The sequence below is a fragment of the Eleutherodactylus coqui genome, chromosome 6, assembly GCF_035609145.1.
Source record: "Eleutherodactylus coqui strain aEleCoq1 chromosome 6, aEleCoq1.hap1, whole genome shotgun sequence".
In the NCBI taxonomy this organism is placed as follows: domain Eukaryota; kingdom Metazoa; phylum Chordata; class Amphibia; order Anura; family Eleutherodactylidae; genus Eleutherodactylus; species Eleutherodactylus coqui.
The window spans coordinates 57,822,439-57,841,188 of NC_089842.1; the positions used below are offsets into that span (position 1 = coordinate 57,822,439).

At 42.8% G+C, this 18,750-nt stretch overlaps 1 protein-coding gene across 8 annotated transcripts in view; it reads left to right on the plus strand.

Annotated features, from left to right (window-relative positions):
* The window catches only part of SAMD11 (sterile alpha motif domain containing 11), a 240,511-nt gene that overhangs the window by 88,719 nt on the left and 133,042 nt on the right, over positions 1-18,750 (plus strand). For 5 of the 8 annotated variants that reach the window (XR_010793141.1, XM_066606881.1, XM_066606878.1 and 2 more), the window contains exon 2: positions 291-382. Coding sequence is in view for 7 of the 8 variants with exons in the window: in XM_066606881.1 (XP_066462978.1) it covers positions 291-382 (92 nt within the window). In the remaining variant the exon portion in view is untranslated. The remainder of the gene's footprint in view (positions 1-290; positions 383-18,750) is intronic. The other 3 variants (XM_066606879.1, XM_066606884.1, XM_066606885.1) reach the window with 1 other exon arrangement.

An 18,750-nucleotide genomic window follows, 5' to 3' on the forward strand; every position in this document is an offset into this window, starting at 1 on the left:
CTGTGTGCAAATGTGAAAAATGTTCTGTCCATTGGGTGGGGGTAGTTCTCAACTGCTAACAAATTTTCTATCATAATGATTAAATAATTATGGGAAATAACAATCTTTTATTTGGGAAGAACTATCATCCTTGGTATCAAGGAGATATCGGTCTGATTGAGGTCAAAGACTTTGTAAACCCAGCCTATGATAGGACCCTAATGTGCCCTCACCTTATCTGCTGCTGACCCTTTGTGCACTGCCTGCCTCTCATCACCTTGTCATCTTTCTCTTTCATGTGCTGCTTCCAGGGAAAAGTCTGAAGACTCTTATGTCAAAAGGAATCTTACAGGTACATCCTCCAATCTGTGATTGCCCTGGGTGTCGAATTTCGTCTCCAGTGGTAAGATCATTGCTCAGACTCTGTTTAAGCTCCTTTTTCCTGCATCTTGGGCTGTTTGATCAGAGGTCCTGACACCGCTGTATTCACTTGTGCTGTTGACAGATGTGGTATTTTGGGGTCTTCCTGATAATAAGCTCTGATATTACATGGCAGTTACCTTGGATTTCTTTGTTTTTTACCTAATTAAGGCTGGCAGAACAGAATACTGGTAGTACCCACAATTTCTGATGGAGTGGGGGAGGGGGTAAAAAAATTTGCCCCAGAATGTGTGTCTTGGAAAGGGGGCATTATTTTCTTTGCATACAACTTGTCTGTGTGTATAACTTTATGTAGAAGATATGAACGCAGCGCTGTATGGATGAATTGAGTGGCTCTCTCATCCATGTATATATGGGCATATACAAACTTGCAGTGCCCCCTTTATTGTTGAGCACGTGCTTTGTGAGCCTTGAGTATAACAGAAAAGGGAACACTAAAAGTGGATAGTTAATGACAAATACATTGGCAGTGTAATGAATGAATCATTGATGTAGTAGGTTTCCTTTTATTGACAGCATGGACCACAGTGCATGTAGGTTATATACCTGTGCACCATCGCACAGCTTGAGAAGATAACTGTGTATCTTCTAAACATATGAGGTAATAGGCAATTAGTTTGAGCGGTTTCCTATAATATTCTCAAATTTTCTCCAAAAAGCAGTGGACATGTGGGTCATTGCAAAACGTGCATAGCGAAAACCCTTTGTAATGTTGTCAAGTTCGCAGAAGTGTTTATGAGAGCAAATAGCTGTCATGTGTGATCTGTTTTGCATATACCAAGTGACTTTATGTTCATGTCACACAAAATTGCCCAATTTTTTTCCTTTTCCCCACTATTTCATAGTGTATAATTGGAGTGCAGTTTGAGTACTGTTTCTGACAACGTTTCTGTGTTGCAATGAGATAAAGGGGTTCTCTAAGGTAAAGTACGTAAGCACAAAGCTTTCTATATAGAATACATTATGATGTTCAGCACTACATTGAAAAGTGGAGGATATTGTTGGTTTACTTACTCTTGTCCAGTGGTCTTCAACTTGTGTCGCCCCCAGCAGTTGTAAAATCCAACTCTCACCATCTCTCAATAGCCCTGTCAGACAATGCTGGGAGTTGTAATTTTACAAAATCTGAGGACTACAAGACATTGCCCCAGTGTATTGAGATTGAATATGTGCCTAGATCCCCATGCTAGTTATCTTTTATGTCTTTGGAGAAGCATAAGGACCTACAAAATCCTCCATACAGGGAAAGATGTCCAGTGGTGATCTACCAGAATAGATCAGTAAATTTAATTCAATAGCAGTTCCCCAACACAGTAGTGTAATTGGAATCCCTTCTATTATTAGTGAATGTTCCAATGAGGACATAAAGCAGTACGAATTGCAAATTCCTTGTTATGCGAGATCATAAGCAGACCGCAGGTTAATGTTTTATGATAGCCATTCATCGGCATTTGCAGACTATGGGCTGCCCTGAAGAGTGGCCTGCTAATGGAATATTAAGGCTACAAGGAAAAAGTCTACGGTGCACGAATATTACCTTAAATGGGTTGGTAACCCCCTTTACATATGCCTTTTTAGGGTACATAGACACCATAGATGGGGCTATTCATTGCCCCATTGGCATTTAATTGAATTGGTGCCATGTGATATCAATTTTTTTCCTTCAGTACCCACTACAGGGGGAATGTTGGACTAGCTCCTTCTGACTGATTCAGAGGCCTGTTTCAATTTATAAATGGGTAGTCTTCATGAGGTAACCCTTAAATTGTCTTCTTTCCCTCTCCTTAGGATCCATTGTTGGTTTTCCCCTTGAACACCAAATGGTTCTTAGGAATAAATTCTTAGGGCTCCTTCACACGAGCAATGCGCAAATGTGCATGCTTCAGCACAACGTATTTTAGCTATGAAGAAGGACGATTTGCACGTGTGTCTGCACATTGGATTGTACTTTTTGCGTATGCAGGACTTTTTCATATGCGCCAGCAACACATCCCCATTCTGATTTAAAAGGCTATTTAGTAGAGATGAGCGAGTATACTCGAGCGAGCATTGCCTTTAGCGAGTATCTGCCCGCTCGAGACTGAAGGTTCGGGTGCCGGCGGCGGGCAGGGAGCTGCGGGGGAGAGCGGGAAGGAATGGAGGGGAGATCTCTCTCTGCCTCCCCCCCCCCCCCCCCCGCTCCTTCCTGCTGACAGCTGCTCACCGCTCCCCCACACCGGACCGAACCTTCGGTCTCGAGCGGGCAGGTACTCGATAAAGGCAATGCTCACTCGAGCAATTGCCTGTAGCGAGTATACCCGCTCATCTCTACTATTTAGCCTAATGAGGTCCAGATGTGTTCTTCTTTTCACAGACTTGCACAGCGTATTGCACATTTGCGCACCTGCCATAGACTTCTATGGGGGCCATTGATGCCGAAATGCACAGGAAAATAGAGCAGGTCCTATTTTTTTTTTTTTTTTTGCACTTGTGAAAAATGCGTGTGCAAAAACGGGAAATGTGTATATACACATTGATATTAATGGGTTCTATTCTGTGTGTATTGTGTGTGCAAATACGCCAGTGTAAGGGGAGCCTTTACGCTTGCTCCCATTGTAAAATCGTGCCTACACCGTAGCATCAGTAGTTCTGTTTTTCGTTACATTTTTGTGTATAGTTGTGGCGTTTCTTCGTCTTAAAGACGAATAAAAAGAAAACTCTCCAACTTTATACTTGTTCATGCTGGTCCTGTTTCTAATAATGTGGAGCCAGCTGGTCCTGTGGATTTATCTGTGGCTTTTATCTTGAGGTATGAACTAACCGTAGCAGCCGACAGCCAGAGCTGGAGGTGATAAAAAACGTAACGAAAGGGAATTAATGGCGAGGAACAGTAAAATCAATGAAATCCTATAGGCAGACGGAAGAAATTAGTCAAAAAGACAATTTTGTGGGATGCAATGGCAGTTTCATTGATATCATTATTTTATTACCTAACCTGAATGAATTTTATACTGTAATATAATTTGAGATTTTAAAGGGCTCCTTTATGTGAGCTGAGGTGGACTTTTTGTGATGTTTTATCAATGCTTTGGGCCAGATTAATCTTTTCCAGGAGAGTATGTTGTTTAGCATGCTGAGATCTCTGCAAGGATTTTAGGAAGAAATTGCAACAGTGTGGATCAGAGAGACCCTCAGTAGTTTTGTTTACATTGTATTCTCCATTGATGCTTGTCCAGTATTCAAAGGCATCTAGCCTATCAATGCGCCTGGAAATAATGACATAAAACAGGCATACAGTGTTCCATGCCTCAGGAAGAACTGGTTCAAAATCTAGACTACGTCTCCACTAATAGAACACATGGATCTGTGGTCTTCTCAGTGGAAATAGTTTTTTGCTATTGGCTAGATGTTATAATTTACTGAATAGGAATTTTCCAGGTCCAATTTACATACTATAATGCAGAACAATGCATATTCTAGGATAACTTGCAGACATCCTTACTTGCAGTGTTGAATTGGGGTGCCTTGGGCCTACCAGAGGAAATGATTCTGAGAGCCCATCCTCTATATGTGCAGAACATGTGCAAGTCCACAGAGCCTAACATTGTACCAAACGTTCGTCCACACAGTACTAAACTTTTATCACTTTCGTCTACTTCTAATTGCATTGTAAATTTATCTTTTCATGCACAGGATATATCAGGATAGGTTGTTTGTGAATCACATAGGAAATAGACTCAAGTGACAAGTTAATTGGCTCCAGATGGGGTTGTTTTCTACTGGACCTTTGGTGCCCATTATTTAATCAGAGCAGTGCCCCCAGATGATATTCTGGTACTCTAGTAGTGGACTAGTTCAACTGCTTACATGCCTTGTGTCAGGCATTTTGGTGATATCATTGGGAGTCCTACAAGCCTACAAAAATCTAATGTCTATGGCCCATTTAAAAGGTTATTCCCATCTTGTAAAATAATGGCCTATCGCAATCATTGGAGGTCTGATTTCAAGAAACCTCACTGATCGTGAGAATAAAGGGACTGCAATGCTGGTTTAGCCTTGTGTCCTCTTCTGACTCCAGGGTGCTGCTGGGTGGCTTGGAACACTCAGGATCGGCTGGGTCCCAGAGATAGGGCCCCCACTGATCATAAAGATATGATATATCCTAGCACAATGCCATCACATAATAAGATGGGGATAATACTTTAAAGGATGACTGTCTCCAAAATTTGATGTGCCTACAACTTTTAAAGCAATTTTCAACACTTTTTTTCTTGATGACCCATGGGACTTAATCTGCCGTACCATTTTGGGTCGCTGCACAGTGTACAGAGCTGTGCCAAGCCTGGCATGCAGCAGCTTCGAAAAAACTGATTGGTGGGGGTGGTGGGTGTTAGAACCCCACCAATTTGATATTGATGAAATTTCCTGAGGATAGGCAACTTATTATTATATCCTTATTAGAAATTCAGCAAAGTGTTCTTACACTGGAAAACTATGTCCCCTCTTTAAGTCAAGCCTTCTGCCCCAACGGCACACCACTCCCATCTTGAAAATGCCTGGAGATGGAAAGTCAGTTGACCCAACACTACCATCAGTAATCTCACTCTACCTCCATGGAAACACACTTTGCTTGCATTAATTTTCAATTTACTGGATTGTTGATCAGCTATATAGAGCCGAATGAGAGCTGTATATACAATGGAGGAATCGGTAATGCCTATTCTCTAATAGTTCGAACAATCAAATGATCATGTGATAAGGCTGCTTGACATAGCTACACCCAGCATAGCGCCAACAGCATAGCCCTGTAGCTGACATGAGGAAAATGTATGTCCAAAGAAGAAGAATGTCTCTCAAATCTCTTTTCTGAACTTTGTTCCAGACATGATGGAGTAAAGAAAAAGCCATTAAGGTTCACTATATCTCTGGTATTAAGAGGTTAATCCCTAGACTTTAAAGGTTTGCAAACTGTGATAAAACAGACTGCAGATAGGGACGTTATATAGAATATGAAAGGGTTTATGGATGAACAACTCGCCTGCCTTTGACAAATGGGCGCAGCAGGTTCACTGGGCGAAGCATTTCCTACTGCTGCCTTTGTTTCAGTACCTAATAATCTGTTTTGTACAAAAAGTTAAAACAGAATTGAAAATGAACGTTCCATCCTTTTGACTTTTAATAACAGGATTTTAAAATATTGAGTATTTTCTATAGAAGTGTCAGAAAAAGCACTTTGATTCTTGTAGAGGTGAAGATGTCTGGTCTTTTCCTAGACCTGGAGGTTGTGCAGATCGGGCCTGGGCTGGGTGTATCTGCCTTATTATTTTCATATTACAAGAGTTGCACAGGATTAGGAAAACATGACTGCTTTCTTCCAGAAACAGTGCCACACTTGTACATGGATGGTGCCTAGCATTACAGCTCAGCTATATTGAAGTGAATGGGGCTGAGCTATAATAAAGCACACAAACAAACCAGGGCTCCAGATGGCGATCAAAATGATCACCAATGTGCCCAATATTTTGAAAATAGTGACAAGACCCCGCCACCATACCCCGTGGCTTTGATAAGAAAAAAAGGTTTTTTTTCTGCATCTATAAGGCATGCCAAATACTAGGCACGCCCCCTAGATGACACTCCTCCTGACACAAATACTTCCCACCAGAAGGCAGATCCACGGCCATGCTGTAGCTGCCCCAAATTCCTGCTGTAATCTCTGCGCAAGATTGTGTATCAATCTTTCCGACAGCGGCTTCCCTCAGTGTGCTTAGAGTGGGCAGGAAAGCTGGTGAGTAGTTTGGGGCGGGGGGCGAGTGTGCTTGAAGTCTTTCGTTATGATTACTATGGATAGCTGGAGGTGAGGGGTGGCACTCGCTCTTGTGAATTGAGGGGGAATCTTTTTAGTCCAGTTACACAGATGGGGGAGTAAAAGCATTAAAATGGGCATTTCCAACGCAACGGGTTATTCCCTATCCTGTGGACCCCCATAGGAGATGTTGAAGCACTTGAACTCTGCTATCTCCAGCCTAATTGAAGTAAGTGGAGCAACGGTGCGCAAGTGCGGTCTCCACTGCCCATACGGCGGGGCGCTCTGGGGCTGCATTCTTGGGGTCTCAGTGGTAGTAGCCACATTGATCAGCAATTTATCCCTTATTCTGTAGATGGCGGATAACTTCCTGTGGTGGGAATACCTTTTTAAGGGTAGAGTCACATGGAGCGTCAGTGACACAGCCGCAATACTGCCAAAAACTGTTGGCATGTGACTGCCGCAGTTTTTACATCGATTGTTAAGTGTCTACATGATTTTGCTGGAAGACAGGCGCAAAACAGTTTTGTGAGTGTAACACACGTTCTCTGGCAAAATCATTTGGCCACTTAACAATCCGTGTAAAAACTGCATCGGTCGCATTTCTAACAGGTTTTCGACTGCATTACAGTTGCATTGGTGCTGCTGTGTGCTCTACTCTTAATACGAAGCGGAATGGGAGAAGGCCTAAATGTGGTTTTATTGTGAGGGAACTCTACTTGTGATTCTAATGCAGAAGGGGTGTCTGGATGTATATACTGTATTAGGCCTCATGTCCACGGGGAAAATCAGGCCCGCTACGGATTCTACATCATATTTTCCCCGTGGACATGAGGCCTTAGGAAAGGTATATTATATGGGGGGAGGGACACTTCATTCTGGATATGTAGAATGATTATTTGGGGCGGAGACTAGGGCAGTGGTTATGTCCACAGAGAGCGGTATTATGGTAGTTATATTCTTGTACATAGGTGTCGGTATTATCGTAGTCACATTCTTGTACATAGAGGGCAGTATTATAGTAGTTATACTCTTATACATAGGTGTCGGTATTATTGTAGTCACATTCTTGTACATAGGGGGCAGTATTATAGTAGTTATACTCTTATACATAGATGTAGCTATTATAGTAGTCATATTCTTGTATATGTTGATAGTATTGCACTATAGCCCAACCTAATTTTTTTCCGCCTGGGGCACTGTAAACTTTGGACAGGTATGGCACTGTTGGGGTGTTTTTACACAAGATGGTTTTGATTGCAGTAAACACCACATTAAAAAACGTCTGTTTTCTGTAGCGCAAAAACACACACAGTTGAAATGGAGTGGCAGGAATCTTCATGTTCTTATGCAACATTAGCTGACCAGACAATCTATGAGATATCGACCCATTTTCGTACTACCCTTTTACTGTGGGCACCACCATCACTTTGGGATTCTGGCCCTTTTTTGCCACTCATATTCATAGAGACCTTAGAATATCTCTTCACTTTATCAAGTTTGATCCCGGGTTACCCATGTCAGCCATCTATGTCAGCTGCTTCCCCATTATAGATGCCTACAGCCACTCCAAGCTAATCTATGGCACATTTAACCCAAAAAAGAGGGTGATATATTGGCAAAAAACAGACCTGGGTGGGGAAAATTTTTATTTGCCTCTTGTACAACACATTTACTAGTTACGCTAATTAATTTTGTCCTGAAATTAGATAATTTTTTATATGAAAAACATGGCTATTAACTGCAGTACAAAATTGTGTCAATTATGTTTCCCAGCCTGATTTCCTGCTATTCACTTATCTTGTGGTGCGTTAGACAGAAGTCAGCGATGTGAAGGAGGGGCAGTGAGTGTTTGTTTACTTCCATACTGTCCATAGGGATCTATGTGCTTACTCTGTCCTTATGGAATAGCGATCTCACATGCAGCTGCTATAGGAGTGACTCTGTGACAACAAGCGGCAGCTATTGAAGGCAATTATTTGGCGCAGTGACAAAAGTAGCCTGTGTACAGTGGGTCTTTTCTACAGAAGTGTATGAACTACTGCTAGTACAAGTGTTTTTGACATAGTCTGTAGCTGAGTTGGAGAAGTGAAATGGGCCACGTGCCCAGGTACCAGGTTACGATACAGCAGATGGAGTAACCAAAGTATACAATGGTATTTCAGAATATAGAAATAAACAATGGAATATTAATGAGCAAGCACTTGAATTTTCACCTTTTGACTTTCTAAACACAATAACATAGTATGAGCTTCTAAGCAATGTCCAAAATAGTTTCCTAAGACAAGTAGTCTAGCAAAAATACAGATTAAGGCCACTCTCACACACAATGCTTTTTCCAGCAATTACCGTGGCGTTTCAAATGTTGCCCTAAACGCAGTATAACACCTCAATTGATTTCAATGGGGCTTCGCAGACTAGTGTTAAAAACGTTGCAATTTTCGAACACTCCATTTTAGTGCGTTTTTAGTGCTTTTTTACGCACCTCATCACTGATTGTCATGATGGGGTGCATTAAAATGCTGTTAAATGCTTTCGAACAAGTCTGAAAACACTGTTCGAAAATGTGTTAAAACACCGCGCTTGAAACGTGGCGTTTTAAAAACAGTGTGTGTTAGAATGGTCTTGGGAACATAACCGTTTCGCTTTAAGGATTCATTCACCTTAAAAGTCATTTTCTTTTCCCCTTATAAAGCAGCTCAGTCCATGAATCAGAGGTGTTCACCACTCCCTGACAGGCACAATCGGCTCCCAGAAACTCGAGCAACTCCAAATGTCCCTTTCAGTCCAGTCTCTTTCTCCAAAGACAATTAGAACCTCATATAGTAGGCATGTTGAGTAATTATCACTCATCCCTATTGGTGTACACACCTAAAGTTTCAGCTGAGGCCGGCCTCACTTACGGTTTGATGTGCAGGAGTTGCAGCTTCTACCACCCCTTTCCCTTCCACAGCATTTTCCATGGTCAAGAGTGCTCCTCTCCTATCTCCTTGCCAGTGCTAATCATCCTTCTCTTGCTCAGGGCCATTGCGATACTTCTTTCTTCCTTCTGGGCAGTTCCAACAGCACCTCTTTCAGCCTTCTCTCCAGTCCCTGCATATCTCACCACACTCATTACGCAATAAAAAGTGTTTTCTTTAGGCATCAGCCAATCAGCAATTGTCCAGTCTCGTCGTGCCAAGTTTTGGTGCAAATTTTGGCGACATTTTCTGGCACATATTCTCACATTATTCTCTACAATGGCAACATTAACTCCTTGGGTTAAAAACATGGCGAAATCCGCACCATGGGTATGGGTGTTAATGCAGAATGTCCGCTGCGGACTATCCACAGCAAATTGATCCTGTGTGAACATGCCCTTACAGTAGTGTTCATAGGAGCAGCTTTCAGCAGTGTAAAATCACTCTCCTGTGTCATTAGCTCTGGGGGTCTGAAAATGACCTATGTTTCCCTTCCATTTTAGTAAAGAGCAGGCATTGCTTTTAAAAGCAATATTAATTCAATATCGACTCTCCAGAGACAGACCCTTCAATCAATATATTGGAAAATTTACACTTTCAAAATTTCACTTAGCACGTTTAATGTCAGTCTGTTTGGCTGTTTACGCATCTGCACACTGTGCTATTGATCCATGGGAAAATCAATCAAAAATCTGTCAAAAAAGTGGGCCCTAGAGACCCGTTGCAATCCGGTATCCTCTATATTATTTTTTCCTACTGCATTCAGATATCAAAGACCGTCAGTGGCTCAGACAGTAAGTAGGTGTCTGAAATATCATACTTAGAAAACTTTAGATACTTTGTCTGGATCTGTATAAGTGCAGCAAATTTCAACTCGCAGTACTGTAAAATAAAGCTGAAATTTGCAAAAAAAATAAAATAAAAGACCGATGTGTAAAGGCCTGCATCAGATTCTCTATAAGATTCTTGGGCTGAAAATGTATATGTTTTCTGGTAAGAAAAAAAGTACAAAGTTTCAGGTCAAGTTTTTTTTTTTTTGTCTTGAGGAAACGGCATCAACACTTTGACACAGTCTTCCTCTTGAGTATTTATCTCCGCATCCCCCCTCCCTTCCCTTTCGCCTCAGTTGGCCACTGTGTGGTTGCTCAGTGTGTTCTTATCTAGGCGACCCCCTGCCTATAACTGAAGGCTTGATTCTCCAGCTGCGCCGGTAACACGTCCTTTCCCCCCTCCCCATGCGGTCAGACCTCACAGCTGTCAGATAAACCGTCTCTCTGTGCTGTCGGGGGAGGGGATCTCCAGAGGGGCTGTCAGAGTTGCACACAGATATTCAACTAACAATTCCCCTTTGAAAGCTCTCAGGAAATGGGCAGGACTCGTCTCCTTGTGTCTGTTGACTGCGGTTTCAGTGTCAGGGGCACACCGGGCCCGCTCCGCTATTGGCGGCTGACATGGTGCCCAGCGGGTGAGGGGACACAGGAGGGAAGCCCAAGCTCCTTTCATAAGCACCTTGTTCCCCTGCCAGGGACCTCCCACCCTCTCCCTCTAAGCACGACCAAGAAACTGTCAGCTTTATGTGCTGGAGTGTGGAAATTGCTTCCCTGCCAAATCCCTGAGATGAATAGGGAGCTTTCTTATTAATAATTGCTATTAGAGGAACGTGTAAGTCCTAGGCTGCGGCTGGCATGGGTCCAATCACGACGCTTGTACTTGTCCCTGTATTTTCTTGCGTACCGACTCTCACCTTCCATGGGAAGGGTTAACGTTTGCGAGGAGGTAGCCCACCCCTGTCGCATCCAATTTGTAGTGTCAGGGAGGCTAGAGGGGGTTTAATTAATGTCTGCGCTCTGGTTTGAGGCTGCGTTCATGTGGGCCTTTTGGGTTTTCTGTGATTAGGAGAATTGATTTGAAGAGGAAATTACTTGGCGAGGGCGAAGGTGGGGAGGAAGGAGGGTGGATGATAGTGTCGGAGGAGCTGAAAGATAATTGAAGGGGATAAGAGGGGAAGAGGGAGGAGGAGAACGGCTTTTGGCAATGGAAATAAGGATCTATGTGTGAAAAGGATAAATGAGGGTTATAAGGAGGGTGAGAGTGGTTGTACTATTGCGTTGGCACTGGTGTGGGCGCCTGACCATGAGTGGCGTGAACCCAGGCTTAAATCCCAGTGTGTGGCAGTCTTTCGTAAAAGGCTTCGGCAGCCTATAGCACTCCACCTGTTGTGGTGCTAATAGAAGGCAAATGTCTTTCCACCAGAAAGTTCTAGGAAGTTATTGTGTCAATCTGTTGTTCCTACCTCTTTGGGTCTACATCTAGGAAAGGGATACCCTATGGCCACCAATGAGACAGGTGTTCCTCAAAACCGTAATACTTTGAATAACATTCGGCACGCAAACACCGCTTAATGACAAGAATGTCATATTTGTCACAATACTTGAACAGCACTTTGGTTTGTTTTTGGACCCCCAGTGTTTGTACTCTGGATCCACCATAGTCATCTGAGGGTGCCTGTACACTGCGCACACGTTTCACCTCGCATTGCTGGGCTTACCATTCCTACCAGTTGTAACTGCAGGCACAGTCCGGCAATTGGCTGTAGAAATGTGTGCACTACCTACAGGTAGGATGCACTTTGTACAAGGCACCCTTACATTGCTTACTGCCAAGTTTAGAAGTTAAGATTCTTTTATGCATTTTTTTTTAACTTCTATGTCTTTTTTAAAAAGTTGCGTTCACCCAATTTGAGCATCATTGCTCCCAATGGAGATGTTGCCCAGCTGTTCCAGACTCCTAAAAAGCAGATTAGCCTAGTTATGCACTATTGTTTCCCTGTTGCTGCATCCCCAGCCATATTTTATTGGGGTTTTTTTTTGTCATCTTGCTTCTTTTTTGGAGGGGTGCATTGCTCTTTAAATCTGGAATTCACGTATGACTTTCTACTTGTTAGCCCTGTATACATGAATCTCATCTCTCCAAATGAAATTGGCTAATTATGCTGCTATCAGCGCTCGCTCACCCTGCACGTCTGTCTACGGTTATTATGTTATCACTCGGAGACACAAGTTAGGGCTTCAGTGCAGCTTTCAATAGACCAGTATCTCTCAGTTTGAAAACGAACCCAATAGGTGGTACCCAGGACGCTGCCACTGCTCTGTTTCCAGGGTAACGACAGCCAGCATTTGAAGACGGAAAGGGCAGGCGTCCCTTCTCCCCCGTCTGGAGCTCCATTGATGGAACGATAGTCGATGGACGTAGATAATTGAGGGTCACTGAGCTCTAGCTGACAGGCTGTCGTTAGGGCGGTTAAAGCATAAGCTCCCATTACGTTTTGTGCAGATGAAAATAGAATACATATGGAGTAAAAACAGTTTAGGGCACCTTAAGATACCTATCATGTAATCAGTCAATTCTGTATCCAAAGTCACTAGTAGTAATAGATCATGAAAAGCAAAAACTGTTCTGTATACAACTGCAGTCTGCAACTAAGCAGTCTTTCCTAAACTGCACTAGCAAACATGGCACGTGGACTCCTATTGGTTGAGCAGGCAAAATGCCGCTTCTTTTCTCCTAGGCAATTTTGCCACGTGAAGCCTATAATGTCATCGTATGTTAAAAAGATGGGGGAGGTAATGCAAAGTGGCAGAAATTCGGCTCTTGCCTGGAGTTAGGACTTGTGCACCCTCCTAAAATGTCACCTACAAAAAGGTACCAATTGGGGCATCACCACGGTTGATGACTGTGCTGGTGACCATTGTGAAGGACACAATTGCTGCTGGTCCTCTGCAAAGCCTGAGCAAGGGTTTATGTCCAAAGTGTTGCTACTAATGTAACAGTGATGTTATGTGTGATATAGAATAATATATGCATTAGGACGTTTATCTGCCAATTAGGAGTGCTGACCCTTTCTTCTTAAAGAGGTCCTGCTGTCTGTCCTGACTAGAAATGGGAAGGCCTAGAAAAAAAATGGAAAAATTGGGGGGAAAAAAGCAGGTTTTTTTTCAAAGCCATTTTTTCCCAGAAAATTTTTTTCTTTAAAAGTGTGTAGAATATCTTCTTTTCCAATGAAAAATAATATATCTATGACATGCTTCTCAAACTATATAACACAAAAAAATTGCTTTGGGAAAAAAAACTAAGATTTTTTTTTTTAACCCAATTTTTCCGTTTTTTTCCCCTGGCCTTCCCATCTTTAGTCCTGATTAGAGATGAGCGAACGTACTCGTTTCGAGTACTTACGCACCCGAGTACCGCCATTTTCGAGTACTTCAGTACTCGGGTGAAAAGATTCGGGGGGCGTCGGGGGGCGGGGAGAGGCGTGGCGGTGCGGGGGGGAGCAGCGGGGAACAGGGGGGAGCCCTCTCTCTCTCCCTCTCCCCCCCACTCCCCACTGCTACCCCCCCGTGCCACCACGGCGCCCCCCGAATTTTTTCGCCCGAGTACGGAAGTACTCGGAATTCGCGGTATTCGGGCGAAAAAGGGGCGTGGCCGAGCACGTTCGCTCATCTCTAGTCCTGATGTGTTTTATTAAATACTTGTATTCTCCATAAAGTAACAATTAAGTAGTATCTTTGCTTAGAACTGTGCATTGTATCCTTCCTCTATCCTTCAATTTAGAAAATTATGAATACATTGGCAACAGGCTGTCAGTATTGTTTGTAGGGGCCTCCGTCCCCCCATCTGGTAACACCAGTAGACCATTTGCTTTTTAATAACAGAGGAATGGTACAGTGCAGAATTATAAAGAAAGTTGCTCCACAATTGTTGTTTCATGGTAATTGCAAGTATTTACTAAAACAGACATATCAGGAGAGCAGACAGATCCTCTTTGAAGGGGTTGTCCCTCTAGTGACACTTATCCTCTATCCACTGTATGATTGCTGGGCATCCATCCGCTGGGGCAATAGTGATCTAGAGATCTGTGCGCCATGAATCCTCCATGAGAATGAAGCGTGGGTGCACCGCTTCGCTCACTTCTGTGGAATGAACATAGATCAATGCGCCTTGCAAGCTACCCTCGTCTTGTAGAAGTGGGTGAGGTTGTGGTCATGCATGCGCATCACTGTGCGATTCTCGTGGAGGATTTCGGCTGCACAGATTTTGCAATCGCCGGGGGTCCCAGCAGTCCAACAAATATCCTATATCCAGTAGATTGGAGATAAATGTCATAGTAGGAAAACCCTTTTAAGGTTGTGCTGCTCACGTTGTCATGATCCATCTTGGAAATGTTCCCTGATTGCTGCACCAAAACTTCAGCTGCAGCCTATAGGGGGCAGGAAGGGATCTTTCAGACAAATAAAACATTGTGAGAATGTAACTTGTGACAACTCTGGGCAAGAGCTTACAAAAACATAGCTATTTTTTTTTTCAAAAAACAGCTCCACCCCTGTGCACTGGTTGTGTCTGGCATTGCAGCTCAAGACCCATTCACTTTAGCGGAGCTCCATTCACTTTAGCGGAGCTGAGCTGCAATGCCAGACACAACTCCCAGGTAGGTGTGGTGGGGTTTCCAGAAGAAAGCGGCCATATTTTTGGGGGGACAACTTCCTTTAATTTTATATTTTTGCCTGTTGGTCGTTGTTGGGTAATTGCAACTTGTGCAAATCCATAAAGGTAATCCTCATACACCAAGGCGCTGTATATCCCACATAGTAGTATATAGTGAAGGTTCTTTTTCTATGGAACTTTTGTCGCAATGTAGGCTGTTTTCTATATAATGTGTAGTAACCTGCACTCTGACTAAAAGTTTCAGAACAATCGTATAACAAGTAGACCTGATACCTGTACTGCTACTATATTGGCTCACTACTTTTCGCATTGTACCCTCAGGCTTCTGCATGATGATGGCTGTACTAAAAGAGACTGCTTGTTTAGTCAAAGAGGTCCAATAATCTCTAAGTTTGTACAGAGATGCACTGTAGATATCTCCATGTACAGATGCCTTAGCCCAAGAGTAGTTGCGGGCGTTCCTTCTGTTCTCCACCTGCAGTCTGTCACGCCGCATATGTTTACTGCCTCTAGGGAATTCATTTGGAGGCGTTAGGTCCCAGAATCCTTGTTGACTTCCGTGGTGGGGAAAGCAGCCAAGATTCTGTGCACCTGGATGCTCTGTTCCTTCCACTCCCTGGGTGTTATATATTTTTTTCCTAGCCCTTGTTCTGGCTGTCAGGTGAGGAAGCTGGGAGGAGTAGGTTCCTTCTTATGTAGCCAATTAAAAGGCTGTTTTGTCAAGGTTTGCTCTTTGTACACACACCTCCCTGACTGCAGCACTAATGATTGTGGATGTCAGCCAGATCACAGGAGAATACGGGAAATTCCTTGTATGTGAGCCATTAGTTCACTGGACGTGGAACGCTGTGTGTGTGTGTGTGTGTGTGTGTATATATGTATATGTGTATATATATGTATATGTGTGTATATATATATATATATATATATATGTGTGTATATATATGTGTGTGTATGTATATGTGTATATGTATGTATATGTATATATGTGTATATATATATATATATCTCTTATGACTGAATTTATATTTTAAATAACTTATTCTATGCAGTTTTTCTATATCACCTAGTAAAGTTTTCTTAAAGGAACTTTAGTTATGGACTCGTAGGAGTAGTTTACAAGGCTTATAGGAGCCATCAAACTCCCCTAAAGCACTGGAGACATGGATATCCGATAACCATCTAAAGGTCTAATCGTTTGGATATATGCCACAGTGATTTTCCAACATTTGGGGGACAGCCCTCAAAAAACACACCTGACTTTTCAGAATAAGCTGCCATGCATGTGTACATGGGGAATAACACTATTTCTGGCCATTATGACTTTTGTCTGGCATTTTTCACCAGTGTTTTTCCTCTACAGATTATTAACCCCAATTCTCAGTTCTTTCTGAGTTGGTAGGTGGAGACTGCTGCTATGATATCTCCCATACACTGCACATGATAAAAACAGCAGATATAGATTTGGCCCTACTCATTGGAGCTAAATCGTTTCAGCATCAAGAATTGACATTTTAGTCCCTTTTTTATGTGATACTGTTTTTAAATCTGCACATAAAAAACTTCTGTGCCACAGTTTACAACAGGAAGTTAAAATTAAAGATTCAGGCGGAATTTGGTGCAAAATCCACATCTAGAAAACTTCATGTGAATGTGGCCTTATTCTCTGTAGTTCACACAAAATAGTAACAGCATAATGGAGGACAATGTACAACAGGACTGAGCACTATAGCTGTGACTTCAATATGTGTAACACGGTGGGTTGCGCACTATTAGGCCTCCGGCATATAGCGTATTTTGGGCTATGTGCTGTGCATGTTATTTCACAGGCAGCACAAGCCTATAGATCTATGCAAATTGACATGTCATATTCCTGTCTTTATCACAGATGAGAAATGGGGCATGCTAATGCATGTCTATGAGCTGTGTCCATGTAGTTGGACTGCACTCAGACAGGTGTCCGTTTGCTGTCTGATGCGAGTTGCGCCTGAGCCTCTCAGGCGTTTCGCAACTTGCACAGACAGAAAGTGTGCATCCAGCTTTAGTTACAGCAGCCACATCTGTGAGAGTCTTTCTCTTTCTCTCTTTGCAGCGGCTTCTTCCTTCCCCTCTTCTTCCCATAGATGTCTATGGGCAGCATTAGACAGCACCTCCCACTGCCTGTTCTTCGTCTCAGTGTCTAAGGCCGCTCTCAGACATGCGTTCACAAAACCTACGTTCAGAATCGTGGCAATTTATAGCAGTGGTTTTGAACGCATTGCACAGCGTTTGACAGTGTTTTTTAACATACCTCATCAATGTGATGGGTGATGAGGTGAGCTAAAAAGTTAATTATTGGATGCTGCTGATAGTTGGAAGCATGCGGATAGTCATATTTGTGGTCCAATAGTCCATTGCGCATAAAAAATTGACTATTCATATCCTTTAAAGGTGATTAAAGGCCAAAGGGAGTTAAGGGCAACGTGATCCTGAACTTTTATCAATCTATGTAGTTTTGAAGATAAAGATGGCGACTTTCAAACAATGTTACATGGCAACACCACTTCTTGGTTTCTTGAGCCTTGTTACAGTGTTCTCCATTCTGTAAACACGGGTCCTTATGTTTACCCTTTGCTGCTTTCTTCATCCAAGCTTAGATAAGGTGCCTGGCGGATTCCCGATGAGCAGCGCTGCTTGTATTTCACTGGCGGTGTTATTATGTAGGTCATGCCTCTCCTGTTATAGCTCTGTAAATCTAGTTCATTCAGCATACGTGCAATGTATATGAAAGGAGAAACCTGAAGAGCGAGGACTCTGGACAATGAGGGGAGGGAAGAGAGTTCAGAAACAAGACCATTTCCAGTGACTTTTTAACCCTTTTCGTAAGACTCTTCCTGCGTTGACTACTGAACGATATTGTACTGTGGTCCTTTTACTGACCTGTGCCATGTAATGTCAGCAATTTCATCCTTTGCATTATCACATTTTTCAGAATGTTGAAGCTTGGGCAATACAGAATACAGTTCATGGCTATTGGGAAACAAATTTTTCAACCAGTCCGATTTTATATGATTAGACTATATGCAAAGTTTTACATTTTACGTGTAAAGGATAATTGATCTCTGTTAGATGCTGTCTACCTCCATTGCTCTTTAAAAAGCAACTGCACCTATTACGGATCCTATACCTGCCAACATTTCAGCGGCAAGTCCTGTGGCGGGCGCAATGCGCCATGGCAAGTTATTTTTACTTTAGTCCACACCCCTTTTAAAATAAAAGGGGAATCGAGACGCAGAGCATACTTACTGGAACAGCCTTCAAAATCCAGGTTGGTTGGGAGGCATTCATATCTATACATCAATGCAATCATTAAAATTGGGACCAATCTGCTTTCTGTCTTAGAACCAAATTTACTGCTATGTGATGGAAGTAAAGGTGTGCTGAGGGCAGTTGTCACCTTTTTAACTATACGGTACTAATGACCACAGATGTGGACCTCTTCTAAACAGAAGTAACCATTACTTCAGCCTTTGAGTAATGGTAACAGAGACAACATAAATTCTAAAGTTTGCCATAGACAGAAGGTTTTGGTCAGATCCTCCAACTCCTGTATGTGTGGCACTGTCAGTGGGCACCCAATCACCTGGGGTCCTGAGAAGCGGACCCCAGCCGATCAACTATTGACGACCTATCCTGGTGAGAGGTCATCAATAGTATCTTCCCTGGAAAACCCCTTCAAACATTTATGGCATATCCACAGCCAGTGGGATCTGTCTCCAGGTCAGGGGTCCCTATGGTCCTTCTGTTGAGGCAGCCTCCAACCGCTGCATTTGGTGGTAAATAGAGAGTTAATGTGCATGTGATTCTCTCCATTCACTTCGATGGGGATTAAAGAAATGGCACAAGCAAGCTATGGAACAGCATACCACGGTGCTTGAATCTGTTGACTTTGTCGTTATCCTCTAAGTGGAAAAGGCAGAAGTGACGATTTAAAAAGTTGGCAAGCTGAAAGTTTTTTCTTTGTTTACTCAGTTTTTTGTTTGTTCTTCAGATTTCGTGCTGCTTTTGATGACACTTTTTAAGCAAATATGTAGTTGGGTGTCT